Consider the following 22,312-nt stretch of genomic DNA (forward strand, 5'->3'; position numbering starts at 1 on the left):
CAGCCTTTTGTGCTAATTGATAACACTAACTTCGACCCTTCTGGCTACGAACCCCTCTCTATACCAAAGCGACTACGATCTGATTCAGATGCTAGCCGAGACCTAGATGAGGTTAAACGCCCTCACATCAACCTCACTTCACTTACGCAGGCCTTCCTGCTAGACTAAAGCAAGCAACCAAAAGTGCTGATTTCATCAATTCCCCCACCACCCTCTGGCTATCATCAACTAGTCAGCCACCCTTTCGAAAGTCAATTTCGTCAAGCTATGCAAATCGAATTCAACAAGCTTCTAGATATGCATGCATTTGAACCAATCAGTGCAAACCTCATTACACACACACATCAGACGAATTGCAAAGACCTTGATCAATCAGATTGCCCTCGACACTAGTTGATCCCAATGAGATGGGTATTTGCCTATAAATCAGATGAATCAGGCTACCTCACACGATTCAAAGCACGCCTGTGTGTACGAGGCGACACCCAAATCCCTGACGATCAAGACGCTCGCACTAGCACCCTTGCTGCTAGAACCTTTCGCACGCTTATCGCGATTATCACACGATATGACCTCGAAACCTTTCAGATGGATGCAGTCAATGCGTTCCTGAATAGCTCGCTGAAAGAAGAAGTCTACTGCCGATACCCACCTGGCTTAGGCCACAAGAAATCAATGATTCTTCGCCTACACAAAGCAGTATATGGTCTACGAATCGCTGGTAAGAGATGGGAAGATGATATCAAAGAGATGCTTCTCTCACTTGGATTTCAATCGTGCCCTGACGACCCTGCCCTTTACACTGATAATCGCATGGTTATTATGGTATTCGTTGACGATTTCCTTGCTACCTATCATCGAAGTGAGAGCACACACGCTCAGCAAATCAAAGACCTTCTCTCACAACGATTTGAAATGAAAGACTGTGGCGAATTGACCCAATTTATTGGTATTCGAATTGTGCGAAACCGATTAAAACGAAAGACCTGGCTCAACCAAGCAGCATATATTGAAAAAATAGCTGCTAGATTCAACCTGCTGAACAGCAAACCTGTCAAAATACCACTACCAACCACCCAAAGGCTTGATCCAATACTATCAGGATTAATTAATCCAAAGATTGTCAAGCTCTATCAACAAGAATGTGGATCAACCTTGTTCCCTGCCGTTTGGACCCGGCCGGACACTGCATTTGCCAACCAACTGCTAGCGAAATCGCTTACTCGCTGCAACGAAAAGCACTTAGAAGCCGTTAATCATCTGATTTCCTACCTATATCAGACGAAACACCTTTCTCTCTGTTTTGACAGCGAAATGAGAGCTTCTATCTTCACTGCTGCCTTAGATGCAAGCTTTGCCGATAATCCTGATCGAAAGAGCTCTGAAGGATTTATCTTTTGCCTATTTGGAGGCCCAATTGAGTGGAAATCACGCAAGCAAAAGACTATCACTACATCAACGACAGAAGCCGAATTGCTTGCGATTAGCCACGCAGCTAAGCAGCTATACTGGATTAAGCGCCTGTTCTCCTTCATCCAATTTGACCCTGACCAGTTGGATATAATTCAATGTGACAATAAGCAAACTGTTGATCTGCTTACACGAGAGAAATCCTCCTTCCAAACTAAGCTTCGTCACGTGGATATTCATCAGCTTTGGATTCGACAGGAAGTTCAAGCGAAACGGCTGCGAGTTGAATGGATCAAATCAGCCGAAATGCTAGCTGATGGACTTACTAAGCGCTTTCCCGCCGAAAAACATGCCGTTTTTGTTCAACAGCTAGGTATGGAAATCCTCCCTTTTCACTAGAAGGATCCCTTCATCCCTTCTTTCTCTGTTCTATCTCATTCAGCTCTCACTTTGACTTCATTCTGCCCTCACATCGAGAGCTGAGGGGGTGTGTCAACATGTGTGTGTGTGCGTATCCCGCAATAAGCGAGCGCATGCATGTATGCGCGCGCTAATGCAATCGGATGCATAAATCTGCATCCCTATACACCGCTTCATGATATACGATGCTAATTATCAACTACTGCATCAAATGGAAAAAGCAACGAGTTTCCTAACACTCTCGTATGCCCCCATGTTATTTCGGACTTTCATGACTCTTTTCCTGTGACATTCTGCTATGTACCCAAAGTTATAAATACTGCCTGTTTCCCTAGTTAAATTGAACAAGTTTGACACCCTTTCCACTCACGAATAGAGCTCAAGGCAATTCTGATTAAACTGTGTTGACCCTCCACTGTTCAACCTGTTCGCTGCCGACCCACCTCTATTGCACTTTCGTCGCTCTTCCATAATCGTGGTATTCGATCGACCTGTGTGCGCCTACAAGCACACCACACCAGGGTTTATGCACACGGCGTAAATCCGTCATATACTAATTCGAGTCGATATCAGCGACTGCAGCGGCGACAGATTAACGCTGTTTAGGTATAGGTTCTTTAACGGAGTTTTTATTCTATATACGGATCACAGCGGAAGAAGTATTTAGAAAATACTAGTTAGGGTCGAATCGAGCAGAGGAAGCATTAGGCCTATCGTCGCCCTTCTTGTATATAGGGGAATTCTGCGAAGATAAAGACGTAGCGGATAGTCCCCTCTATTACCGGGGCTTCCCCTTGTTCTTCGGATTAAAGAAATAATTATCTATATTGTAACCCCCCTTATAGTAGTGAAAGTTGCACTAGAGGTCTGCGGATTTCTTCTCGCTACCCTTATCCTTATTCCGGTTATTATTGTCGCTCCTGCGGCTACTACGTTAATAACCGCCTCCTCGAGTCTTGTTGTTCCTACGCTTATTGTCGTCTTTACTATCCTTATCCTTTCGGTTAGCGGTTAAGGAAGAGGATACAAGGGCAGTGTAGTAGCGGCGGGAGAGCTCGGAGGATATAAATTCTGAAAAGACGTCGTCTATTAGATAGGGGTTCGATAGATTAGGCTTAAAAGAGGTCACGAAGTGTTCCATAGAAGGGTGCGCGCGAATAGCTTCGATAAATTGTGCGTACTAGAATCGTTAAGATAGACAATTAGGCGAGTACTCGAGTAGCTTAGAGAGTGCTTTCTTCTACTTTGTAATAAATACACCGTACTAGCTACTAGGCTTATAGGTGTAAGTCACTTACGCGCTCTACCTCTACTAGAAGGTGTGCGTATTTACCTTACCGTACGTATTACAGATAATTCGGTATACTGCGGCGGCGTTGCGCTGGCCGCGAATGAAGGTCTTGATCGAGTCCTTAAGTGACGCAGAGAGGTAATGTATATAGTCTGTATTCGCCTTCCGGAACTAGGTATATTCCTCGTTGATATTAAGGATGTTTTCCTTGATCTAAACACGGATTTCGGCGTCGGTTATATTCGCCGGGGAAACACCTAGCTTATTAGCGAGGGTCTAACGCACTTCACGCTCAGAGGGCGTAGGGAGAGGGGCGTCGATAGCGGCAACAACAGTGCTAGTAAGTACTGGCTATAGGTCTAGGTCCTTATAGTCTATAAACAGCTGTAGATCGTAGCGCTAGTTGTCGAAGTTAGACTCGCCCTTCAGCTTGGGCACAGTGTCTGTGATTTTCTCTATGTCGAATGAAGACAGGGGGCGCCGAGGTCAGGTCGACGAGAGTGTAGGGTGAGGTCGATGGTGCTTTTATGTGCGAGGTCGACTGAGGGCAGCGTCGAGGTTAGGTCGACGCGCAGGATATTAGATAAGGTCGACGGTGCTTTTCTGTGCGAGGTCGACTGAGCGCAGCGTCGAGGTCAGGTCGACGCGCAGGATACAGCAGGATAGCGACTCCGGCTGTAGAAGAGGCTTCTCAGGGTAGGCCTTGGGATAATCGTGTGGGCTTCTCTAGGTAGGCCCACGGGAGGATTTTTTTTGTATGAGAGCTGCGCGCTCGTCAGCGGCAGCAAGGTTTTTAAATGAGGAACGAATGAGAAAATGATAGCAAGGCGCAAGGCTGGTGAGCGTCTGTCAGGGCAGCTCACCACCGCACAAAGGGCTGCATAACCTCTTAATGTGAAGCAGTAGCAGGAAACTTGGATGTTATTGAAGCTATGAGGAATCTAAGTTTGGATGAGCCCTGGGGCTCCTAAAGTAGTGTGGGGCCGGGGCTCCACCCTAATCTACGAAGACCATGGAGCGCCTGAATGGGACGACGTCTCAGGCCAGCTACTGCATCATTTTGCCTCTCCCTCAGCCGAGGGTACCGACGCCGAGCTCAGTGGTCTATTCTGCGTCACTGCCGCAGAACAATCCTGCAACGGCTTGCCCAGCAGGAGTATTGAACAATTGAGTCCTCGCTCTGCCGACTCTACCCAGAACACCGATCTTGGTGTCACTCTCAGTAAAGACCCGACGACAAAGCGAAACCCTCGCAAGCAAAATCATTCCTGCGACCAGTGTCGGACTGCAAAAAGAGCTTGCAGCCTGCAGCATAACGTCTCTATTAAGGGGCAGAAGCCAAAAACTCCTTGCACAACATGCAATGTGCGCGGGTTAGAATGCACAGTGGCATGGCTGGTCAACAGGAAGTTTCAACAACAGACCCGAAAGAGGCCCAGGACTGCGTCTTATGCTCAAAGCACGGAGACTGTGGTAGGGCCTTGTATCGCGGCTTGCTCAGAAGGACAGGCAGATACGTCCCCGGTTTACCGTGAAGTATTCTCATTGTCTAGAGAAGATGACCTCGCCCGTCAGCTGGTTGGGCGTGACACGCTTTCACAGAGATTTAACCTGTATGTCGATGTTATCGATATGCCGATCTCCCAATGCCTTTTGCAAGGAAGCATGCATCCTCGCTATAATCTGGGAATCACAGCCTTAGGGCCCCTCAGCGACAGCGGCCATATGTCCGTCTATTTCGACCATGCCAATACGTGGATTGGGAGCTGTTGGGAAAAGCAAACGGGTTCATGGGCGTCAACGGTGGTAGCACCGCATTTATTCCATGCAGTCTGCGTGCTCGACTCCCTCTTTCAGTACAATGGCACCCAACCAGGTCGTGGATCCACATCGCGTGATGCGTCAATTACAGAGACCTACAAGTTGGTCACAGTCGCAACTGCGGCACAGTTCGTAGTGTCCAATCATCAAACTAAGCACCCGAGTCAGCCAGGGCAGTGGGACACACATCTGCATTCTCGAGATATCGCGACAAGTACTTTGGGTAAGGCCAAGGAGCTCTTGTTTAAGAACATTTCATCCGTCCGCTCGTTTCGACTCGCAGTATCTCTACTTCTTTTCGGCCTAATCCCAGCCCCAAACCCGGGCGATGAATCCTCGACATTCGAAGAGGATACAACCTTTGCCCTTTGCGAAGGTGTCCGACGCGTTAAAATGCTTTGTTATCAGGCACGAGCTTGCGTTCTCGCGTATGACAAAGAGGGAAGCTCTCGATGCTCCAAATTAAAGCCTTGCTTAGTGCAGATGCTTCCCAAAGATGTCCGAGAAAATATTCTGGAGCTCATTGCTGCCATTGAGTGGTTGAGTATCATGACCAACTGCATGACCATTGTGTTATCTGACGGGAAGACTTGTCCCCTGCCGCCTCTGGAAATGTGTGATACCGCTGTCGAGTGCCCCCCAAGCGCGAAAGAAACGAATCAGGCTTCAAGTTTTGATCTTTCGTCAGTAGACCTGTTGCATGACTATGAGATCGACAACTCGATTACCTCACGTGCAAAGGAAGGTGAATGTGCGTTGATCCCACTGTTATGCAAGTACAGCTCGGAGGATCTTGTGCTTCAGGCGGCCAGGCAGTCGGGTGCAGTGGAGATCCTCTTGTGGATATGTCTGGCTTCCTTCACCCAGGATATCGAAAATATCATAAACGGCAATCCAAACTATGAAGTGGTCTACCGACAGTATACCATTGCTGTCAGGCTGGTGGAACTGTGGAGGTTATCGTTTGGCACACTTGACGACAAGACGGCATTTTGCATCGAACGCTCGACCTCTGATATACGACGGCTGGCTGGGTTTTGTTTGAATGATGGTGATCTAGCCATTTTGGCATTTTGTGCAACTGCACAGAAACTTGAGACATACCTGGAAGGACAGCCATCAATCCCGCAAACAGAATCCCTCTCGAGAATGCTGCGATCATCGAGGTCGTACCGCAAAAAGCAACGGCTTCTTGCTGCGCAGCAGCTGGCTACCTTTGCCAAGGTATCGCAAGGGATTGCAAGTTCTGGCTTTCAAGGAAAGTGTGGCTTGAAAGCCCACATTCAGGATATTGCCGCACACCCAGTGAGTGTCTCCGTATTCTAATATTACGTTCTGTATGCTGAAATGCATGTTCCAAGTACCCCAAAATGGTAGCCCAAGCCCATGCCTCCGCGGCCAAAGCTTTTGCGGATGAGGTTCAAGATATGGTCGCTAGATTGGATATGGAGGGAGCTTGTGAGATGACAGCGGGACAGGATTCCTGTCTGCAGGTGCTTCGTGGGCTTCAGGGAGTGCTGGTGACGTTACCGGATTTACATCAACTATGAAGATACATGTTAGCTACTTTCTTTCAGATTACTTAGCGACTGTGGCGGTTCTTGTACAGAATAAACATTATAGAGCAATGACCCCTTGTTTTACTACTCATGCCTTCGAAGATATGTGCAAATGAGCTCAAGAGAGGCTCATACTCTGGCCCTTTATATTTCAATCTGACCATTTGCAGGAAGAGAAAGCAGTGACGGGTTCATTACCATCGAGAAAACAAGTCCAAGATAGCTGTCCTAGTTTCACAGGCTCGCATTAACCAGGCTCGCGGCCCTGTTGCGTTCTTTGATCATATCACTTAGCTTGGCGGCCATTGCAGCAATAGGCGCAGTTGGATGCCCACTGATCTGTTCTGGGAACACACTTGCATCCATCACACGGAGACTCTTGACGCCATGGACCCGGCATTCTGAGTCGACCACGCTTGTCGAAGGTGATGGGCCCATACGTGCCGAGCCAACAGGGTGATACAGAGTGAAGGCCTTCTCATCCATGAATCGAACGAGCTGCTCATCGGTGATGTTCTCAATATTGCTGCTTGAAAAGGGCCACCAGTATGAAGTTGGATTGTCATTCACAGGGATGGGTTCAAGGAATTTCTTAAACGCTGCACTCTTGATAATTTGGAGACAGACACGAATGCCAACCAAAAGAACCTTCCGGTCATTGTCTCCGTCGTCGCTTAGGTAATTCGGATCGATGATTGCTATAGTGAGATATGGTCAGCTTCAATTCAAATACAGTCCAACAACCGCAGGCCGAAACTCACGCGCATCAAATACATCTCTACTCCGAAGAGTGACTGTACCTTGGCTCTGCGGCCGAAGAGCAATCGGAATAAGGGTAAAGACATTGCTACCATCAATTGCCTTCTCCGCGCCATGGTGGATGAAAGCAATAGGGGCGCCGATGATCTCCAGGTCAGGACCGACGTCGCCAGACGTATGGTCTCTAGGAGCTTGCACAGTCTGAGGAAAGTGGTAGTCAGAGGACCGGATAAACGCAGCCGCCTCGCCAATGTTGCTTGCTAGTGGGCCGCCACCAGTAAGCATCCAGCGAGCTAGTGCGGGAAGGGCTTTAAGATCGTTGTTCAAGTAATCGAGCGTGGTGCCAGGCTTTGCCTTGGCCAAGATAGGCGACGTGCAGAGATGATCTTTAAGATGTCGGCCGACCGTTTCATTATCTTGGACGATAGGGATTTTATGATTCTTCAACTCGTCCGCCGGACCAATCCCGCTTAGCAACAATGTCTGCGGCGTATTGACTGCCCCCCCACAGAGAATGACTTCCCGTCGTGCATGAATCTGGAAACGTTGACCACCACGTTGAGTCTGAAATTCGACGCCAATTGCCCTTGGTTCTTTGGTGGTGAGACAATCGAATAGTACTCTTGTGACATAAGCATGGCATGCGACGAACAAATTCTGTCTCTGTAAGACATCCGGGGAGAGGAAGGCCGTGGCGAGAGATGAGCGCTGTCCTTTAGGATCGATGAAGGTTTGAAATCTCGTTGAACCGAGGGTGCCCTGAGGCGTATTGACATCTGCAACGGCAGGGATCTTTGCATCTTGACAGCCCCGTAGGAAACCCTCTTCCACAATCTTCGTCAGCGACGAATAACCTGTCTCCCAATTCCCGGAGCTGCCCCGATGCTGGGTGTCAATGGCATGATCTGGATGGGCAGTAAATCGTTCCATACTTCGGAAGTAGGGTGCTAGGTCATCATAGCTCCAGCCGGAACAACCGTACTTTGAAGCCCATTCGTCAAAGTCAGATTTCGCGCAATGATGGTACATCATGGCGTTCATGGAGCTTGATCCCCCAATGATTCGCCCCCGAGGCCAGTACAGGCTACGGGAAGCGAGTTTAGGCTGCTCGACAGTGTAGTAATCCCAGTCATGCGGTGTGTGAAACAGCTTGGAAAAAAGCAAGGGCACTTTCGTTTCGAATACTTTAGTGTTGTCGCCGCCGGCTTCGAGGACCAGTACCGAAACATTCTTATCCTCAGAGAGTTTGCTCGCGAGGACACAACCTGCTGCACCTGCTCCAACGATCACTTTTTCGAGATCCCGAGTTAGCGACGTGCACAGATCTTCTCATACTGCCACATACCGTAGTCATAGCCGACGAGTTCACGTTGAGCTGCGGCCCATGACACCGGAGGGCCAGTGGGTAGTTGCGGCGTCGCATATTGGAGAGGGTTGAAAAGAGGGTTGCGATGGCGACGGCCCATGGCGTGAAAATCGGATGAAGACTAGAACAAAGTCCAAGATAGCCAGACCAAGGTTTCCGTGTGCAGCAAGCTTTCTGCGGGTGGCTCATATATACTACTTCCTGTTAAAATTCCTCATAGCCAGGTCACCTACTATCCCCCCACAGCCTCCACACAAAAACTAGTCTTTGCAATTCCAATCGACGCTGAAATGTGCGGCCAAAACCTCCTCGGTAAGTTCCTTAGCACGGCTCCGAGGAACCGGTGCCGAACTATATTTCCCCTCCACGCCTGTCTATTTTGCCTACCGCGGACCCGCACCCAGGGGTTACCGATCATCCTCACGAATAGCCGCTATACATGTCCGTGGGTTACCTTGGTAGAGACGATCAGGGTATTTGACTGTTGGGGCAGCCCAGATTCGTCAAGGGCATGGTCACATCCGCTTTGCTGGTAGTGACATTGCAGGTCTCGATGTTGGAGCAATTGAGGACGCGATGGAGTCGGCTGCTGCTGCTGCTCCTCGAGACATTGCTGCTGGGCTTGCGACTTCTGACATGTCTCTCCCGGCCACACGCCCTCGTATGTAGGATGCAACGCTGAACTATATCCATAATAAAGGTATCAATTTTCTTGTGATTCTTGAAGTTGTCATTCTTGATTGTATTCTTAACCTCTGGACACTCTTCGTATTGTTGACGGTTGAAAACCTCCAGCCCTTTCCTGGAAACATCATAATTAAACAATACATCCACATACATAACTGTCTAACTGTCTAACTGTCTAACTGTCTAACTGTCTAACTGTCTAACTGTCTAACTGTCTAACTGTCTAACTGTTTAGCTGCCCAACCAAGTCACACTCAACGAGAGAGGAGCGCACCGAGAGCGGTTGTGCTCAGTTCACAAAAGGGGCTTGCGTGATATTCGTGCAGTACAGTCAGGACCTTCACGGAAGAAGAAAATAGAAGAAAAAAAGGGATTGTATACATGTGAGGTCAAAGTTGACAATGAGCAGAAAGCTCTGCAACAGAATAAAAATAAGGTTCTGTTCCGCACCTTCGCTGGGAAAAAAAAAGCGCAAGTATGTGGAAGGTCATTATGTTGTGGAAAGTTTACTCTCATTTCGTCCACACTGTCCCCTTCTCGAGATTTCCGTACACAGCGACTGCCAGATCCCTCCAATAGTATGATCTTCGCTGCCACACAGAACGGTCACCGACCCCTGGTAGCACATTCCGTGCCTGTTGGACATAGGTAGACTTCAAGTCAAGGAATGGAACTTTCTTGATGTGTAGTCTCTCCTCGTCTCCCATTCGGGGCACTACCATGGTAGTGCCGTCCATTTTCATCTTCTTGAGCATGCGGCATGCCAGTTTGGCCGTGGCATCAGCTCCAAGAGTCCAGCTGGCATCAACGTAACCGAATGCAAAGATGGCATTCGGAAGCTCATCCATCATGGCAAACTTCCAAAGAAAATGATCGCCAATGTGATATTGTTCGCCATCGACGAAGATTTCAATCCCGCCAGCGATTCGTAATTTCAGTCCAGTAGCTGTCACAATGATGTCGGGCTGCAGCTCTTCGCCCGATTGCAACTGAATGCTGGTCTCACTGACAGTTTGAATCACGTCCGTCTTGATACTCCCTTTTCCGCTTCGAAGACTTTCATAGAAATCCGCCTCAGGGCACATGCATACCCTTTGTTCCCACGGGTTATACCGGGGTGTAAAGTTTGGATCCAAAGGCATATCTTTGGGTAGCTCTTTAGCGGTTAAGAGCAATAACAGCTTTCTGGCCAGAAGAGGAAACCAATGGCAGAATGTCACCAGAACCAATGGCACGAAAACCCACTTGAACCGAATAAGTTTCCGAGCGAGCATTTCGGGGAACAAAAGCCGAATCACTTTCTCCGCTAGGTCTTCGTTTGGGATTGACAAAATATAACTAGGGGAGCGTTGTAGCATTGTTACATGTTTTGCAGTCTTTGCGATTGACGGAAGCAATGTGATGGCTGTCGCCCCTGACCCGATGATGACGACCTTTTTGTCCTTCAGGTCGAGGTCCTTGGGCCAAAACTGCGGGTGGACCAGGGTACCAGCAAAATGCTGAATACCAGGAATATCGGCCTGGAGGGGCTCATGATAGTCGTAGTAGCCTGTTCCAAGCAGCACAAACCGGCTTCGGAGAGTGCTGGGAAATGTCTCGTTCACCGTGAGATCCAGAGTCCAGGCTTTCGACTCAGTGGACCAGGACAGTTGGTTGACTCGGTGTCTAAACTTGATCTCTTTTTCGATTCCTTCTTCCTCTGCACAATCTCGCACATACTTGGCAATCAATGAACCATGCGCGATCGAGTGTTTCCCGGCCCAGGGGCGCCATGCAAACCCAAAGGTGAACAGATCCGAGTCTGATCGAATGCCTAAGCTCTGGGTCAGCGCTGGGCTTTCAGCCGTATCTGCATGGACAAAGCTTACCGGGATATTGGAATAAGCTCCATGTTCCTCCTATTTCATGGCGCTCCTCAACAATGCAATAGCTCAATTCCGGATTGCGCTCTTGCAGCCGGTACGCAAAGTTGATGCCAGAGATTCCAGCACCGATAATGATTACGTCGTAATCCAGGTCCTCCTGCTTCCTATCCATCGTCACAAGCGTTTGGATATTCTCGCAATGATGAGTACCTTTCCAAATGCCAGAATGAATGACCCTTTCAGTCAACGAAAACTCAATCTTATTCAAAGTGACAAACCGGGAAAGAACTTTGAGACCGTTGCATATATAAACAGTGCTGTGAAGAGAGCCAAATTTAAGCAAGAGGCGAACCGGTCACATGGCCTCGGAAGGGATTCAAGGTACGAAAAAGCTCGGACTAAGCCCGAAAATGGACAGCATTCATTCCAAAGCACGATTGTCCTCCCCGTATCCCAAGACCTTACTCGGTCGCGGATCCGCGGAACCATCGTCGTGCGAACGCTGGGATCCGAGGTCCGAGCCGCACGGGAAGCCACGCCTGCTGATTCGAAGAATCCCTCTAAAGTGGGAGGAGCCTTCTAAAATGGGAGGAGAGGCTCCGCAGGTTTGGTGGCCTGCACCCCGCACCATTTAACGGCATTGCCCGTGGTCTCGGCGTCGCTGTTCGGAAGCAGGACATCTCTCTGGATGAAGCCGTTGGTTTTCTGCTGAACCTTGTCAATAATCCTTCATCCATTCAAGGTTGGGAAGTAACTTTGGGATAGCTCAGCGGCTACCTACAGGGCGGTGTTCTCAGTCAAAGAGCTCTGGCAGTTCATCTCCCACGCCGCTCATGCTGCGGGACCATGGCGACATGCATTCTACGGAATGCTTGACACAATCCGAACTGGCGAATGTTCAATCGGAGAAGTGTTAAGTTTCCTCATTGACTCTGCGCGCGGAAAGGTCGCTCCATACTGTGGAGGCCTCACGGTACGAGCCACAGGTACTGGGATGGAGTCCCCATTGTTTCGACCAAGCGTACGGCCAAGTTCGGTGAGGGGTCTGTTCTCTTCTCAAATATGGCGGCTGTGACGGGAGGTGCTTGTGCCGCGTTCATGATTTTGGCACTGGAAGGCGGCCAGAAACTCAGCGGCATTTTTGCTCCCGAGGACTGGGCTGAGCCGCAGGCTTTCTACAAGGCCCTGGGCCGCGTCGGAGTGCCACATGATGAGCTCGCTCATTGGATCGATGACGGCTCCGTAAATTCGAGACTGTAAGTCACAGCAAGAGAAAGGACATCATTAGAAGAGATTGTGTCTGGCGCTGCAATATGTTTTCGTGAGAGGTTTGGCTGTACGGCGAGAGGCAACTATCCTCCGGAGGTTCTTCGGTTCCGCTTCTTTCTACTCCTCCTGCTCCAATGAGGTAGCTAGAACAGATTCTAGAGTCTTCGTTTCCTCCCATATATGTATCGTAGCGGCTTTTTCTTCAGTTGTTGTCGCTCGTCGCTGTTGTCAGTATCAACAACCAGTGGTCTGTCAAAGTCCATCTTTCTTCTTAAGATTTTTCACTAGCTTGGCAAAATATTGATCATCGGGTGGAATTTAGCTGGTCATGCGCAGCAACAATATTCAATAGTTTAGTTTCAGTTCAAATTCTATGGGTTTACGCCATACTTCAACCGAAAAGTGTTAGAGATGCCTCAGACTCTCAATATTGTCTTGTCACGTCTGAATACTGACAATTTCATGTCTGGGTATCGTCAATCCGTCGACTATATCTACTCCAGTTTTCCAGCATCAAGTTGTAAAACTTATCACTAAAGGTTTCCAAATCGGACGGAGATACTAAGAGACAGCGGGCGAACACTATGGCCTAACGATGTACTCGACATCTTTCACTGGGTTTCATTTCGAGGTCTATAGACTTGAACCGCGAAAATTGGGGAATGATTCATAAGGCTTTCCATTCAAGTTTGCACGCATCCTTATATTACTCTAGTCGCTATGGGCTACGAATCTCTGAGATACCATCGGCGAACGGCAGGAAAACTGGCCGATATGTGATCAACTTCACGACTCCATCACACAACGAGTGCGTGGGAAACTGTGAGGCGGGTAGCCAAATACAAAACGCTGGCAACAGTCAAGAACACCCCAGTGAACAGTTGCATGGAGAGGTAGGTGCCAAGCGCATTGTCATACAACCGTCCGGCAATTGGTCCGGCCCCAAGAACAGCAAATGAGACCACAGTGATACAGATACCTAGTTGAATTTTGTTAATGCGGTTGAGTTGAAGGGTGTCTAGAAGACTCATACCATTCCAGGTACCGATCAATCCTGGCTCTGGCGCCAGGATGGAGATGCACGGCGAAAATAGAGCTTGAACGGCACCAGACAGGAATCCGTAAATGACAGTCCATATAATGAGGCCTGCGTTATTTTGTGTGCCAATCCAGCCAAAGGCCGTCACAGCGCAGCCGATGGCAACCACTGTAAGTGCATTGAAGGCGCCAAGGCCGCGATCGGCGCCAAGGCCAAAAATATAACAACCGAAGAAGGCGCCGGCGTTCAAAATGGACGATAGGTAGAATGCCATGTTAAGAGAAGTACCCCCTTGTAAGGCATAGAGGGATATGTAGAACTTGATGAATAGACCAGTTAGTGCCGGGTGCGAGCAGATTTATGCAAGATCTGATTCGATACGCACATAGGGAATGTAGACCGCGAAGAAAAATATCAACGTGGACAAGGTAAATAAGGTGGTCCTTTTATCAGCCAGGAATTGCTTCACGGGAATCGGTTCTCGGGGTATCCGAGGGAAGCGTGGGCTGACTAGAAGGGTGGCTATCACCATGAGGAACAACTGTAAGAATCCAATCGTCCGCAGTGTCCAGCCAAGTGACAATTGTCTGTTATTAATGAGTTGATTAACGATGATTGGCCAGATGACGCCTATAGGAATGGACGATAGTAAGTTATGGCTTTCTCTCATAAATTGAAAGGAAGATGAGCAAAGGAATTCTGACTGACCTCCAAAATTTTGGCCCGACATAACCAAGCCAACGACGAAGCCCCTTTTTTTCAGGAACCATTGAGATTGAACCGCCAGGGCGGGAGTAAATACCAGTCCAAACCCTATGGCGGAGCAGAGCCCTTGCGAGAGAACGAATTGATAGTAGGAGTTTGAAATCGACGACATCATCGTTCCAAATACCATGAAGAATGTCCCCAAAGTGAGGGGCAATTTGGGTCCACGCTTGTCGGATAGCCTCCCCGACCACAACCCGAGGAAGAAGCAACCAAAAATTTGGAGGCTACCGATCCATGAGATATCGCTGGCAGTCTGGGAAGGCATGATCTCGCCATAGTAGCTCTGGAATACAGAGAACGCGCTCAGAAACCCAATGCTGGAGATTTGTGCCAGAAATCCACCCGCCACGGTAAGCCAGGCTTTACATCCGCCATCTGGAAAAGCGAGTTCTGTAGATGCTTCTTCTGGTGTTGGCCCATTTGCATCGGCGGAGGCTTCCTGGTCCCACGGCTTTTCTGAATGGCGTGACATTTTATGCAGTTGAAAAATCGTATAATGATGCTGGAAGTAAATCCGGTGGTTTGCTCGTGCCTAGACGTAGCTCGTTGTCAAGCCCAGGCTGACATTTATACACTATACCCCAGACCATCCCCGCACGGGGCGTTATCAGCATATCAGCAGCTACAAAGATAAGCTTCACACGCACAAACTTTATTTTTCAAGAGAAAACTTTAAACCTGGCAGTTCACTACTCACATTTTCCGGGTCCGCAGACGGAGCCGCAGACATAATCAACCTGGCAGTAGGTCAATGCACACTGCTCTCAAGGCAGCCTATTCCGCATACAAGTCTTCGTTTGAGATTATGGTCGATTCAGAAGAAGGCAGATTCTTAAAGTCCATTTCAGTGGGATGCGGTGGCGCCTGATTCTGTTTATTGTGGACCCGTGTGCGGGTTGCGTGGCCTGACCGTACAGAAAAGGTCGTCAATTTTGGGATATTCTGGCAGTTTCTTACGAAGATGTCGGAGATGGTATCAGCGCTTCGCTTGCTATCTCTCCTTCTTTTTCAACAACGCCTGACATTTCTTGTTTTTCCTCCTTTACCTCCCTGAGTAGATTCGGTTTCACACAATACAGACATTTCTATAATTCGGATGCTCTTCGTGCCTTCTAAGGCTTTAGATTGAGTCACTCCTCGACAATTTCTGTCCGGTTTTCAATGCTCCATCCGCCAGGTGCCGTAAACTAAGCTGGCTCTGATTCATAAACTTTAATATCATGACGGATCGTGCCAAGGGAGATGTATCATCGCATCCGCTCAAACAAAACAAGACCTCAATGTGGCTCAAAATAACTTGCCAGTCAACATCATGCTGTCAAATCGTGGTACTCTGCCAGCGTAACCATCAAGCCAAATCAGTACTGCCAAATTCCATCAAGGATTGGCCGTCCCCGTGAATTCCATGGATATTTTATTTAACCTAGTGAAAACTGTGCAAACGGATGGGGCCTCAAAACTTATTCCACTCATATTTTACCATCCCGTCCTTTCCTTGTCCTATCACGCATCGTACCTCCAGGCAATATCCCGCTGTGAATACGTCTCATGAATGCTAAAGGTCGAAGCCGCCAGCCCCAAAATCATTACCGAGCTCGCTACAAAACTCGCCCCAAGTCAGAAGTGTCGCTGTAGGAACTTGCTGGCTAGTGCTCGAACAACCCCTGACGATCGTAATGGTTTCATATGCTATACTGGAACCTTCTCCGATGCTAAACAACGATAGTGATAAAGGCTAAGCGGACATTTTCGTGAGCGATCATCCTCTTGAAAGTAGGCCTGTTTTTCTTTTAAGGCTTACAACTAAAATATAGTAGCCTCGTTACATTTGTTTATATAGATTTAACGTGACAGGGTTTGATCGAGGACGTATAGCTTAATTAATTTCAACTCTGTTTTGCTTTAGGGATATAGTATCCTATTCACTTCAAATTCTGTCACTGTACTTCATTCATAAACTAAACGATCTTTTATCCTCTTGCGAGGTGTTGCGCTACAGACCCTCTGAAAGATTTCTATGTCTAGAAAATAATCTAGGCGTATACATACGTAGGCTGTCGTTAATAAAGATACTGCCAAAATGAATAAAAGAGTTTAAGAAAGTGAAAGAGTAGGTTAACCTCGGACCCGCTACAGACCCGCAGGCCTGCTGAAAACCTAAAGGTTCAAGATACTAAGACACTTTTGATACTAATACATTAGCGTTTAACTCGAATATATTGCAATAGCCGGTACAGTTACAGAGTATCGAAGTATTGAGATTCAGCATCAAATCTTAAACGTAATACTAGCTGAGTGTTTTAAGCCTTACCTATACTTATTTAATCGCAGGATGTTACGATATACCCGATATGAGGTTATCCACAAATGCCGGTGCCTTAGGCCACTAGGACCCTATTAAGCCGCTAAGCTTTCGGTGGAGGTTCGCTGGGGCTTCGCTACTAGTACGGGTACGGACTCCTACAAGGAAGGCCCTTATAGAGGTTACACAAGCCTCGTGTTTCACCCCGCTCCTATTCCCCTACCGAGGATATATCTCCTTCCTGTTTTAAGCGATATGACTGTACATAAATTGATCTATGTTGGAGAGGTTTTACATTCCACAAGAAACAGTCTTTGACCTTTCTGAACAATTAACTTGGTCCCTTTCTCCTACCTGATTGACAGGCCTCTATCCTGACTTATAGAGTATCCTTACAATTCTATTCTGACGTATTGCCTCGATTTCATGAAGTTATAAATACTGCCTGTTTTCCATAGCTAGTTGAATGAAGTTTAATCATGGTGATGAAGTTGGAGCATTCTTCTATCATAAGTTAACTTCCGATTCTAAGCCGAATCGTACGACCTGACCTGACCCTTAACGATCTACGACTAGATCGTTCGACCTAACTTATACGATTCTTTGCAGGATCGTATACTGATTCGACCGATCGTGCACATTTGCTTGCTTGTGCACGCCGAAGGATTTATGCCGACCCCGTAAATCCAACACTTATTCTATTAGGGATCTTACCACAAAATTCGTGGCTATCCCGACACTAGACTACGTTAAGAGGATAATAATTTCGTTAATAGAAAGCCTACTGTAGTCTATTTCGGCGGTAGATATTAGAACTTCCTTCCGAAGATCCCTATAATAAACTAAGTAAACAGATTAGAGTATATACTACTAGAGGCATTATATCGCGTATTGTACTTTAAACCTCTTTATGTGTAGTAGAAAATTTCGCGGAAAATTCGATATCTCGTATATATAATATCCTAACTTAAAAGTCCCTCCGAAATCCCTACACCGTTTCTAGAGTAGGCAGAGGCTCGATTCAGCCTAGTTTCCCTTTAATAACCTAGACAAGGAAACCTTTACAGGTCGGGAGGTCGGGAGCGTTTTTAGCTTCGGGATAAAGCTTAAGGAATCTAAAAGATAGTTAATCTATAGAATTCTATACGGAACTACCTATTAACTTATTAAAGATTATTAGTGTACGCTTATAGTCGCTCTCTATACGCGGCAGGACTACCTTTCTAATTTTAGAGTTATCGAAGTAGCTTAGGTTTACTATATTACAGGTGTAAGACAGTAGTAGATCCTTTTTCGCTATAATTGCTGTCGAGTTAAAGCAAGAGGAAAACGGCAGAGGGGTTAGAGTAAAATAGAAGAGAGTGTGGAAAAGGGTAAGGGCAACTAGCGGCAACTGCACTAAAGGCAAGGATATAGTGCCTGCTCCCGCATCGCGAAATCTTTCCCTTGATCAAAATGTACAAAGGTATATTTTGGGGCAGGGGTTTACGCCTCTAGGTGAAGAATATTCTGGTGGGTGAACTACCGCCTGATCACCCTAAATACCCTTAAAGCGCTGACGTGGTGCCTCGACAAACACCCCCTCTCTCTGACTCTCCTCCCGGTCGTGTCTCAGCTCTTCTTGCTGGGATGAACTGGTAATTAGACTTACCGTGGCTATTACTATAGCCCTCTGGTTTTGTCTGGGTTAAGCTTTCTCTAGAGGACGCAGTGAATATTCCGACCAATGAAGAAGTGCAGAACTGAACACCTTGCTCCTATATGAATAATCACAATTGAAGAGTCTTCCACGGTCGAAAGCAAGGGCTACTTGAGATGGAATTAAATTAACCTGGCGACCTTTTTGATTCTCCCGAATAGACTGAAAAGATCGAACCGCCGGAGAGACAATCGCGACTAAGCCAATTGCTCATAGGGCTGACCGTCCCACAATCCCTCTTGGGAAAAGGTATTAGTTCCGTGTCATAGGAGCGCTGAAAGTTGACTTGGTCTCTTAACTCTAAGTAAATAGTATTAGGGAAGAGGTCCATCTCTTTGGATGGGAATATCTGTAAATGAAGCTATCTCTCACCATGTAGAGTGAGCAGGCACTATCAACAACCAAGTTTTTGAAAGCTATTTCAACAAAAGAGAAATCATATCTTCAAGGCCCCCCATTTCGAGATACAGACTTGGCTCGATAGCTTCAATCTCCATGAGAACAAATGGACGATCTTCGGCCACCAAACCATCGATGCGTACGTATCCCATTTCCCCTGTTGATCCTTTTCCGAACCAATCCTTGAGGGTATCGAAAACAGAATACACCGTCGATAAAGTTGCCTCCGCAATATCTGCGATTGGAATGCGACTAATTTCGCCGCCAAATTGGGGCTGGCAGCGGAACTCGCCATTCTTGGGCGCTTTTAACATGACATGAGACAGCTTTTCCCCGACAAACACAAAAGAATATTCGCCTGTGGTGATGGCTGGCTCGAACTTCTGTACAACCAAGGAACTTCCCAGGCCGCCTTTCACACATAGCTCTAGATACGCCACATCATCAGCTGATGGTGTTGAGATATCTGGGATGAGTCGAGTGTTGTTGGAGGACGCAGAGACAGATGGTTTAAGTACGATAGGCCCAGATAATTGAAATGCCTGTAGTCGATAATGTAGTCCTGGGGTGCAGGCAAATTGCTCAGCATCGAAGATTTCCGTCTTGGGTATGTCGAATCCGGCGCGTTGCATATCAAGGAGGTACTTCTTGTCCATGTTCCATTGGACCAGGTCGAGATGATTCACCACGCAGGGACGATTTGCGCCCATTTCCACTGTTTCAATTGCTTTTTTGGCCGCATCCAAGAATTCTCCGAAGGCAATAGGATGCTGGATATAGTCTTCAGCCCAGAGAAAAGTAATCACGTCGCTGTCTAGGATAAAGGGGATAATGTCCTCGTCCATCCATCTTTTGATGGTTACAGAGGCGCCCCTTTTCGAGAGAAGAGGTGGTAACATTTCGTTCGACCAATCATCATCGGAAACATATTTCTCGATAGTGTGTGGTGGAACGGTAGTGAGAAATAGGATTCGCTTCATTTTCCTATGACTTCAAAGTTAGATGAAATCCTTGTATTTTCGTGCTAAAAGCACAATCCTTGGGAGACAGAAGTCATTTGTCTGCCATCAGCTCCGCGGGGCTGGAAACGCTTGCTACTGCTGATTAATGGTATGTAATCTGCGCGATTACCTCTCATGGCCCATCAGTTGATACGCTGTATGTAATTTATTTTCCATGTCTGTTCGCAAGGACCTCATTTGTTCACGAATTTCGCGCTATTCACAGTACCTGTCCAGGCGGCTAAATCCAAAATTGCTTACATCGCTTAGCTTGGCCACTGATACCGTTCTTCTCACTTCGTTCTTGATCGACCATAATGATACTACATGATCCGCGTGCATTACTATGTTCTCAAAAAGAATCTAGGCTTTCGGGATCTATTTAGAGGTCATATGGTTTTCTATCGACAACCAATTGCTCCTCACGTATTGGCTCGGAGTAGCCACTTAGAAAGTGACCCAGGAAGCCTTGGTACGTACTAGAGACAATTATGTGCGTGGAAGAATTGTGCACATGCTTCAGTGCCACAGTATCCCAAAAAGCAAGTTCGGCACCAATCTTCTACAATCGCGTCAATCCCGCAGACCCAACACCAGAGCGGTTTGGTTCCCTGCTTCAGTGCCTCTTCAGTCAGAGCCCGCCGAAGAGGCTTAGCCTCAATACCGACCAAATACCTCTCAATCGCTTGATGATCAACAGCAGCAGCACTGTTGAGCTTTGGGATCCACCGCGCCCAAGAACTTCGTCTGCGAAATGCTGCCATGACGTTGAATTTCTTGGAGATCTCACGATCTACGGCGATGAATGCGCCTAAACCTCGTATAATCTCTTTTCCGTGACCATCATTGCCAGCAAGGCGAAGGATGAACTCTCGAAACGCCTTTCCAATTTGCTCACTTCTTTCCGGCCAACCCTCTGCCTGGGCCAAATTTAGAATCCCAAGGGCCTCGATTAGCACTGGCGTGGCAATGGGCCTCGTGACCATAGACCGCCAGAATCTAATTGACTGGCGAATCAGTTCCTGCTTATGAAAAGCGAGGTGTCGCATCATCAGGCCATTGAAGTTAATTGCAACGCCGCTGATGCCCATCCCTTTACCAAAGGCGACCATGTCAGGCTGAAGAGTCCCGTCTTCAAAATACTCTGGTCTTTGAGAGACTAGAGGCGCTCCACATCGGATCGCGGTCATTGCTTCGTCCACGAGGAGGCATATACGTGCTTGGTCACAGCAGGAGCGTAGGAGACGAAAGGATTCGGGAGGGAAGACTGATCCGTCTGAGGCATTCACTAGATCGCTTACCACCGCGACACAACCATCCTTTTTGGCCGCAATGAGTTTTTTCAGCAATGCATCCTCTGACGAAAAGTCACTTCGACCTATGTGGATGGCTTCAGGACCCGATCCAATGATCTTATACTCCCACTCATCGGATGAGTGGGCCTGACTTGCTTAGCATCTCTTGCGATTCACAATCGGCCATCAAAAGGACTTACGAGGGGTCCATAGGCGCAGCCATAAATTCCATCGACGATGGCCAGTTTTGGCGATGTGATATGGACATCGGTCCAGCCTAGAAGGTCCCGAACAAATTGATGAACCTTTTCTGGTTCGGGATCATCCTTGAGCAATGGCGATAGTGCCGGATCCTCCACGACCAATGGACAGGTCGAAGCCGTATTGAGTATGAGGCTGGCTATTGTCGTTGGTATGAGCACATCACTGACATGCGCGTGGAACGTGATGGGCCAGTATCCCTGGAAAAAGGACTGAAACTTGTCGGTATACTCGTTTAGAAGAACGTGATACTGTTGTTCAACTCTGACAGGGTTCACAGTGTACTCTTCCCATATTTGGCGAGTGCGGTCGTCGTTTCTGAATCCACTGTTGGAATAAATAGTGCCCCAAGCGTTGTGGAAATCGTGATCAAGAGGGGGTTCCGCCGAGCGATGACCATTCGACATTGATTTCACGGTGACAGTCATGATGCAAATTTATGGCAGATGTTCCGCCCATCCAGCTATCAGGGAAAGGAAATTTGGAAAGTGTCAAGATGGAAAATGCCATCGGTCGCTCGCTTTCGTTCTCCAATTGTCTTGAATCGCTCTTGATGATCTTTACCCCTCCTCACTCGCTGGACAGCTCAACAATACCAAAAGTGGATCTCCGTAATGAGACACGTAGTGCATGATGCAAGGTGATGATGGATACGAGGAAGGCTGCTAGCTCCAGTATCACTCAGGTTTCGCTTGACTTCTAGCAAGTTCAGCACGCCACAACGAAGCCAGCAAGAAGCTTTGAATTCTGGAAGTGGTATGATTCGTCGTTTTAGGAAGGGAACCCACTTCCTCGATCGATCGCCAAAGGTACAGGCTCCACAGAGATCTGCAGGCCAAGCGCGTCACAACCTGCTTGTTGTGACCAGTAGAACCAACGGAATCTCCAATGTGACAGACAACATAGAGCTTGTGTGCAAGCGGTGAGACTGAGACTGAGAATTTTCAGAGCTTACTGTTAATACATTGTCACTGTATTATTTATAAAATATGCAAGCTACGTGATAGCGCATCCCGGCGGTCAATAATAGAGTAGAAAATACTTTCCAATTGCTGAGGCTATATATCCTTTTTACCCGCAATCCCTTCTATTTCTTTTCCC

At 47.6% G+C, this 22,312-nt stretch overlaps 8 protein-coding genes across 8 annotated transcripts; 3 read left to right on the plus strand and 5 right to left on the minus strand.

Moving 5' to 3' along the window:
- Positions 1 to 4,072: 4,072 nt before the first annotated feature.
- N7473_000142 (Zn(II)2Cys6 transcription factor domain-containing protein) lies at positions 4,073 to 6,268 on the plus strand (the record flags this gene model as incomplete). The annotated part of the gene is made up of 1 exon (XM_057146082.1): positions 4,073 to 6,268. The coding sequence occupies one exon, from the start codon at positions 4,073 to 4,075 to the stop codon at positions 6,266 to 6,268; it is 2,196 nt and encodes a 731-aa protein (XP_057013968.1).
- Positions 6,269 to 6,735: 467 nt separating this feature from the next.
- On the minus strand, positions 6,736 to 8,726 carry N7473_000143 (GMC family oxidoreductase; the record flags this gene model as incomplete). Its single annotated transcript, XM_057146083.1, has 3 exons — positions 6,736 to 7,199; positions 7,263 to 8,549; positions 8,606 to 8,726. 3 exons carry the CDS (start codon positions 8,724 to 8,726, stop codon positions 6,736 to 6,738), a joined length of 1,872 nt encoding a protein of 623 aa, XP_057013969.1.
- A 190-nt stretch (positions 8,727 to 8,916) lies between these two features.
- On the plus strand, positions 8,917 to 9,628 carry N7473_000144 (uncharacterized protein; the record flags this gene model as incomplete). The annotated part of the gene is made up of 3 exons (XM_057146084.1): positions 8,917 to 8,938; positions 9,120 to 9,287; positions 9,549 to 9,628. 3 exons carry the CDS (start codon positions 8,917 to 8,919, stop codon positions 9,626 to 9,628), a joined length of 270 nt encoding a protein of 89 aa, XP_057013970.1.
- Positions 9,629 to 9,825: 197 nt separating this feature from the next.
- On the minus strand, positions 9,826 to 11,350 carry N7473_000145 (flavin-containing monooxygenase; the record flags this gene model as incomplete). The annotated part of the gene is made up of 2 exons (XM_057146085.1): positions 9,826 to 11,126; positions 11,182 to 11,350. 2 exons carry the CDS (start codon positions 11,348 to 11,350, stop codon positions 9,826 to 9,828), a joined length of 1,470 nt encoding a protein of 489 aa, XP_057013971.1.
- A 187-nt stretch (positions 11,351 to 11,537) lies between these two features.
- N7473_000146 (uncharacterized protein) lies at positions 11,538 to 12,438 on the plus strand (the record flags this gene model as incomplete). The annotated part of the gene is made up of 4 exons (XM_057146086.1): positions 11,538 to 11,692; positions 11,745 to 11,920; positions 11,976 to 12,151; positions 12,199 to 12,438. The coding sequence occupies 4 exons, from the start codon at positions 11,538 to 11,540 to the stop codon at positions 12,436 to 12,438; spliced, it is 747 nt and encodes a 248-aa protein (XP_057013972.1).
- Positions 12,439 to 13,244: 806 nt separating this feature from the next.
- On the minus strand, positions 13,245 to 13,760 carry N7473_000147 (uncharacterized protein; the record flags this gene model as incomplete). Its single annotated transcript, XM_057146087.1, has 1 exon — positions 13,245 to 13,760. The coding sequence occupies one exon, from the start codon at positions 13,758 to 13,760 to the stop codon at positions 13,245 to 13,247; it is 516 nt and encodes a 171-aa protein (XP_057013973.1).
- Positions 13,761 to 18,671: 4,911 nt separating this feature from the next.
- On the minus strand, positions 18,672 to 19,634 carry N7473_000148 (ATP-grasp domain-containing protein; the record flags this gene model as incomplete). Its single annotated transcript, XM_057146088.1, has 1 exon — positions 18,672 to 19,634. One exon carries the CDS (start codon positions 19,632 to 19,634, stop codon positions 18,672 to 18,674), a length of 963 nt encoding a protein of 320 aa, XP_057013974.1.
- Positions 19,635 to 20,134: 500 nt separating this feature from the next.
- Positions 20,135 to 21,828, minus strand: N7473_000149 (uncharacterized protein; the record flags this gene model as incomplete). Its single annotated transcript, XM_057146089.1, has 2 exons — positions 21,151 to 21,828; positions 20,135 to 21,097 (listed from the first exon to the last, which is right to left on the minus strand). The coding sequence occupies exons 1-2, from the start codon at positions 21,637 to 21,639 to the stop codon at positions 20,135 to 20,137; spliced, it is 1,452 nt and encodes a 483-aa protein (XP_057013975.1). The 5' UTR covers positions 21,640 to 21,828.
- Positions 21,829 to 22,312: the final 484 nt, after the last annotated feature.

Source organism: Penicillium subrubescens (genome assembly GCF_028828155.1).
Source record: "Penicillium subrubescens strain IBT 31985 chromosome Unknown utg000001l_segment0_segment0, whole genome shotgun sequence".
In the NCBI taxonomy this organism is placed as follows: Eukaryota; Fungi; Ascomycota; class Eurotiomycetes; order Eurotiales; family Aspergillaceae; genus Penicillium; species Penicillium subrubescens.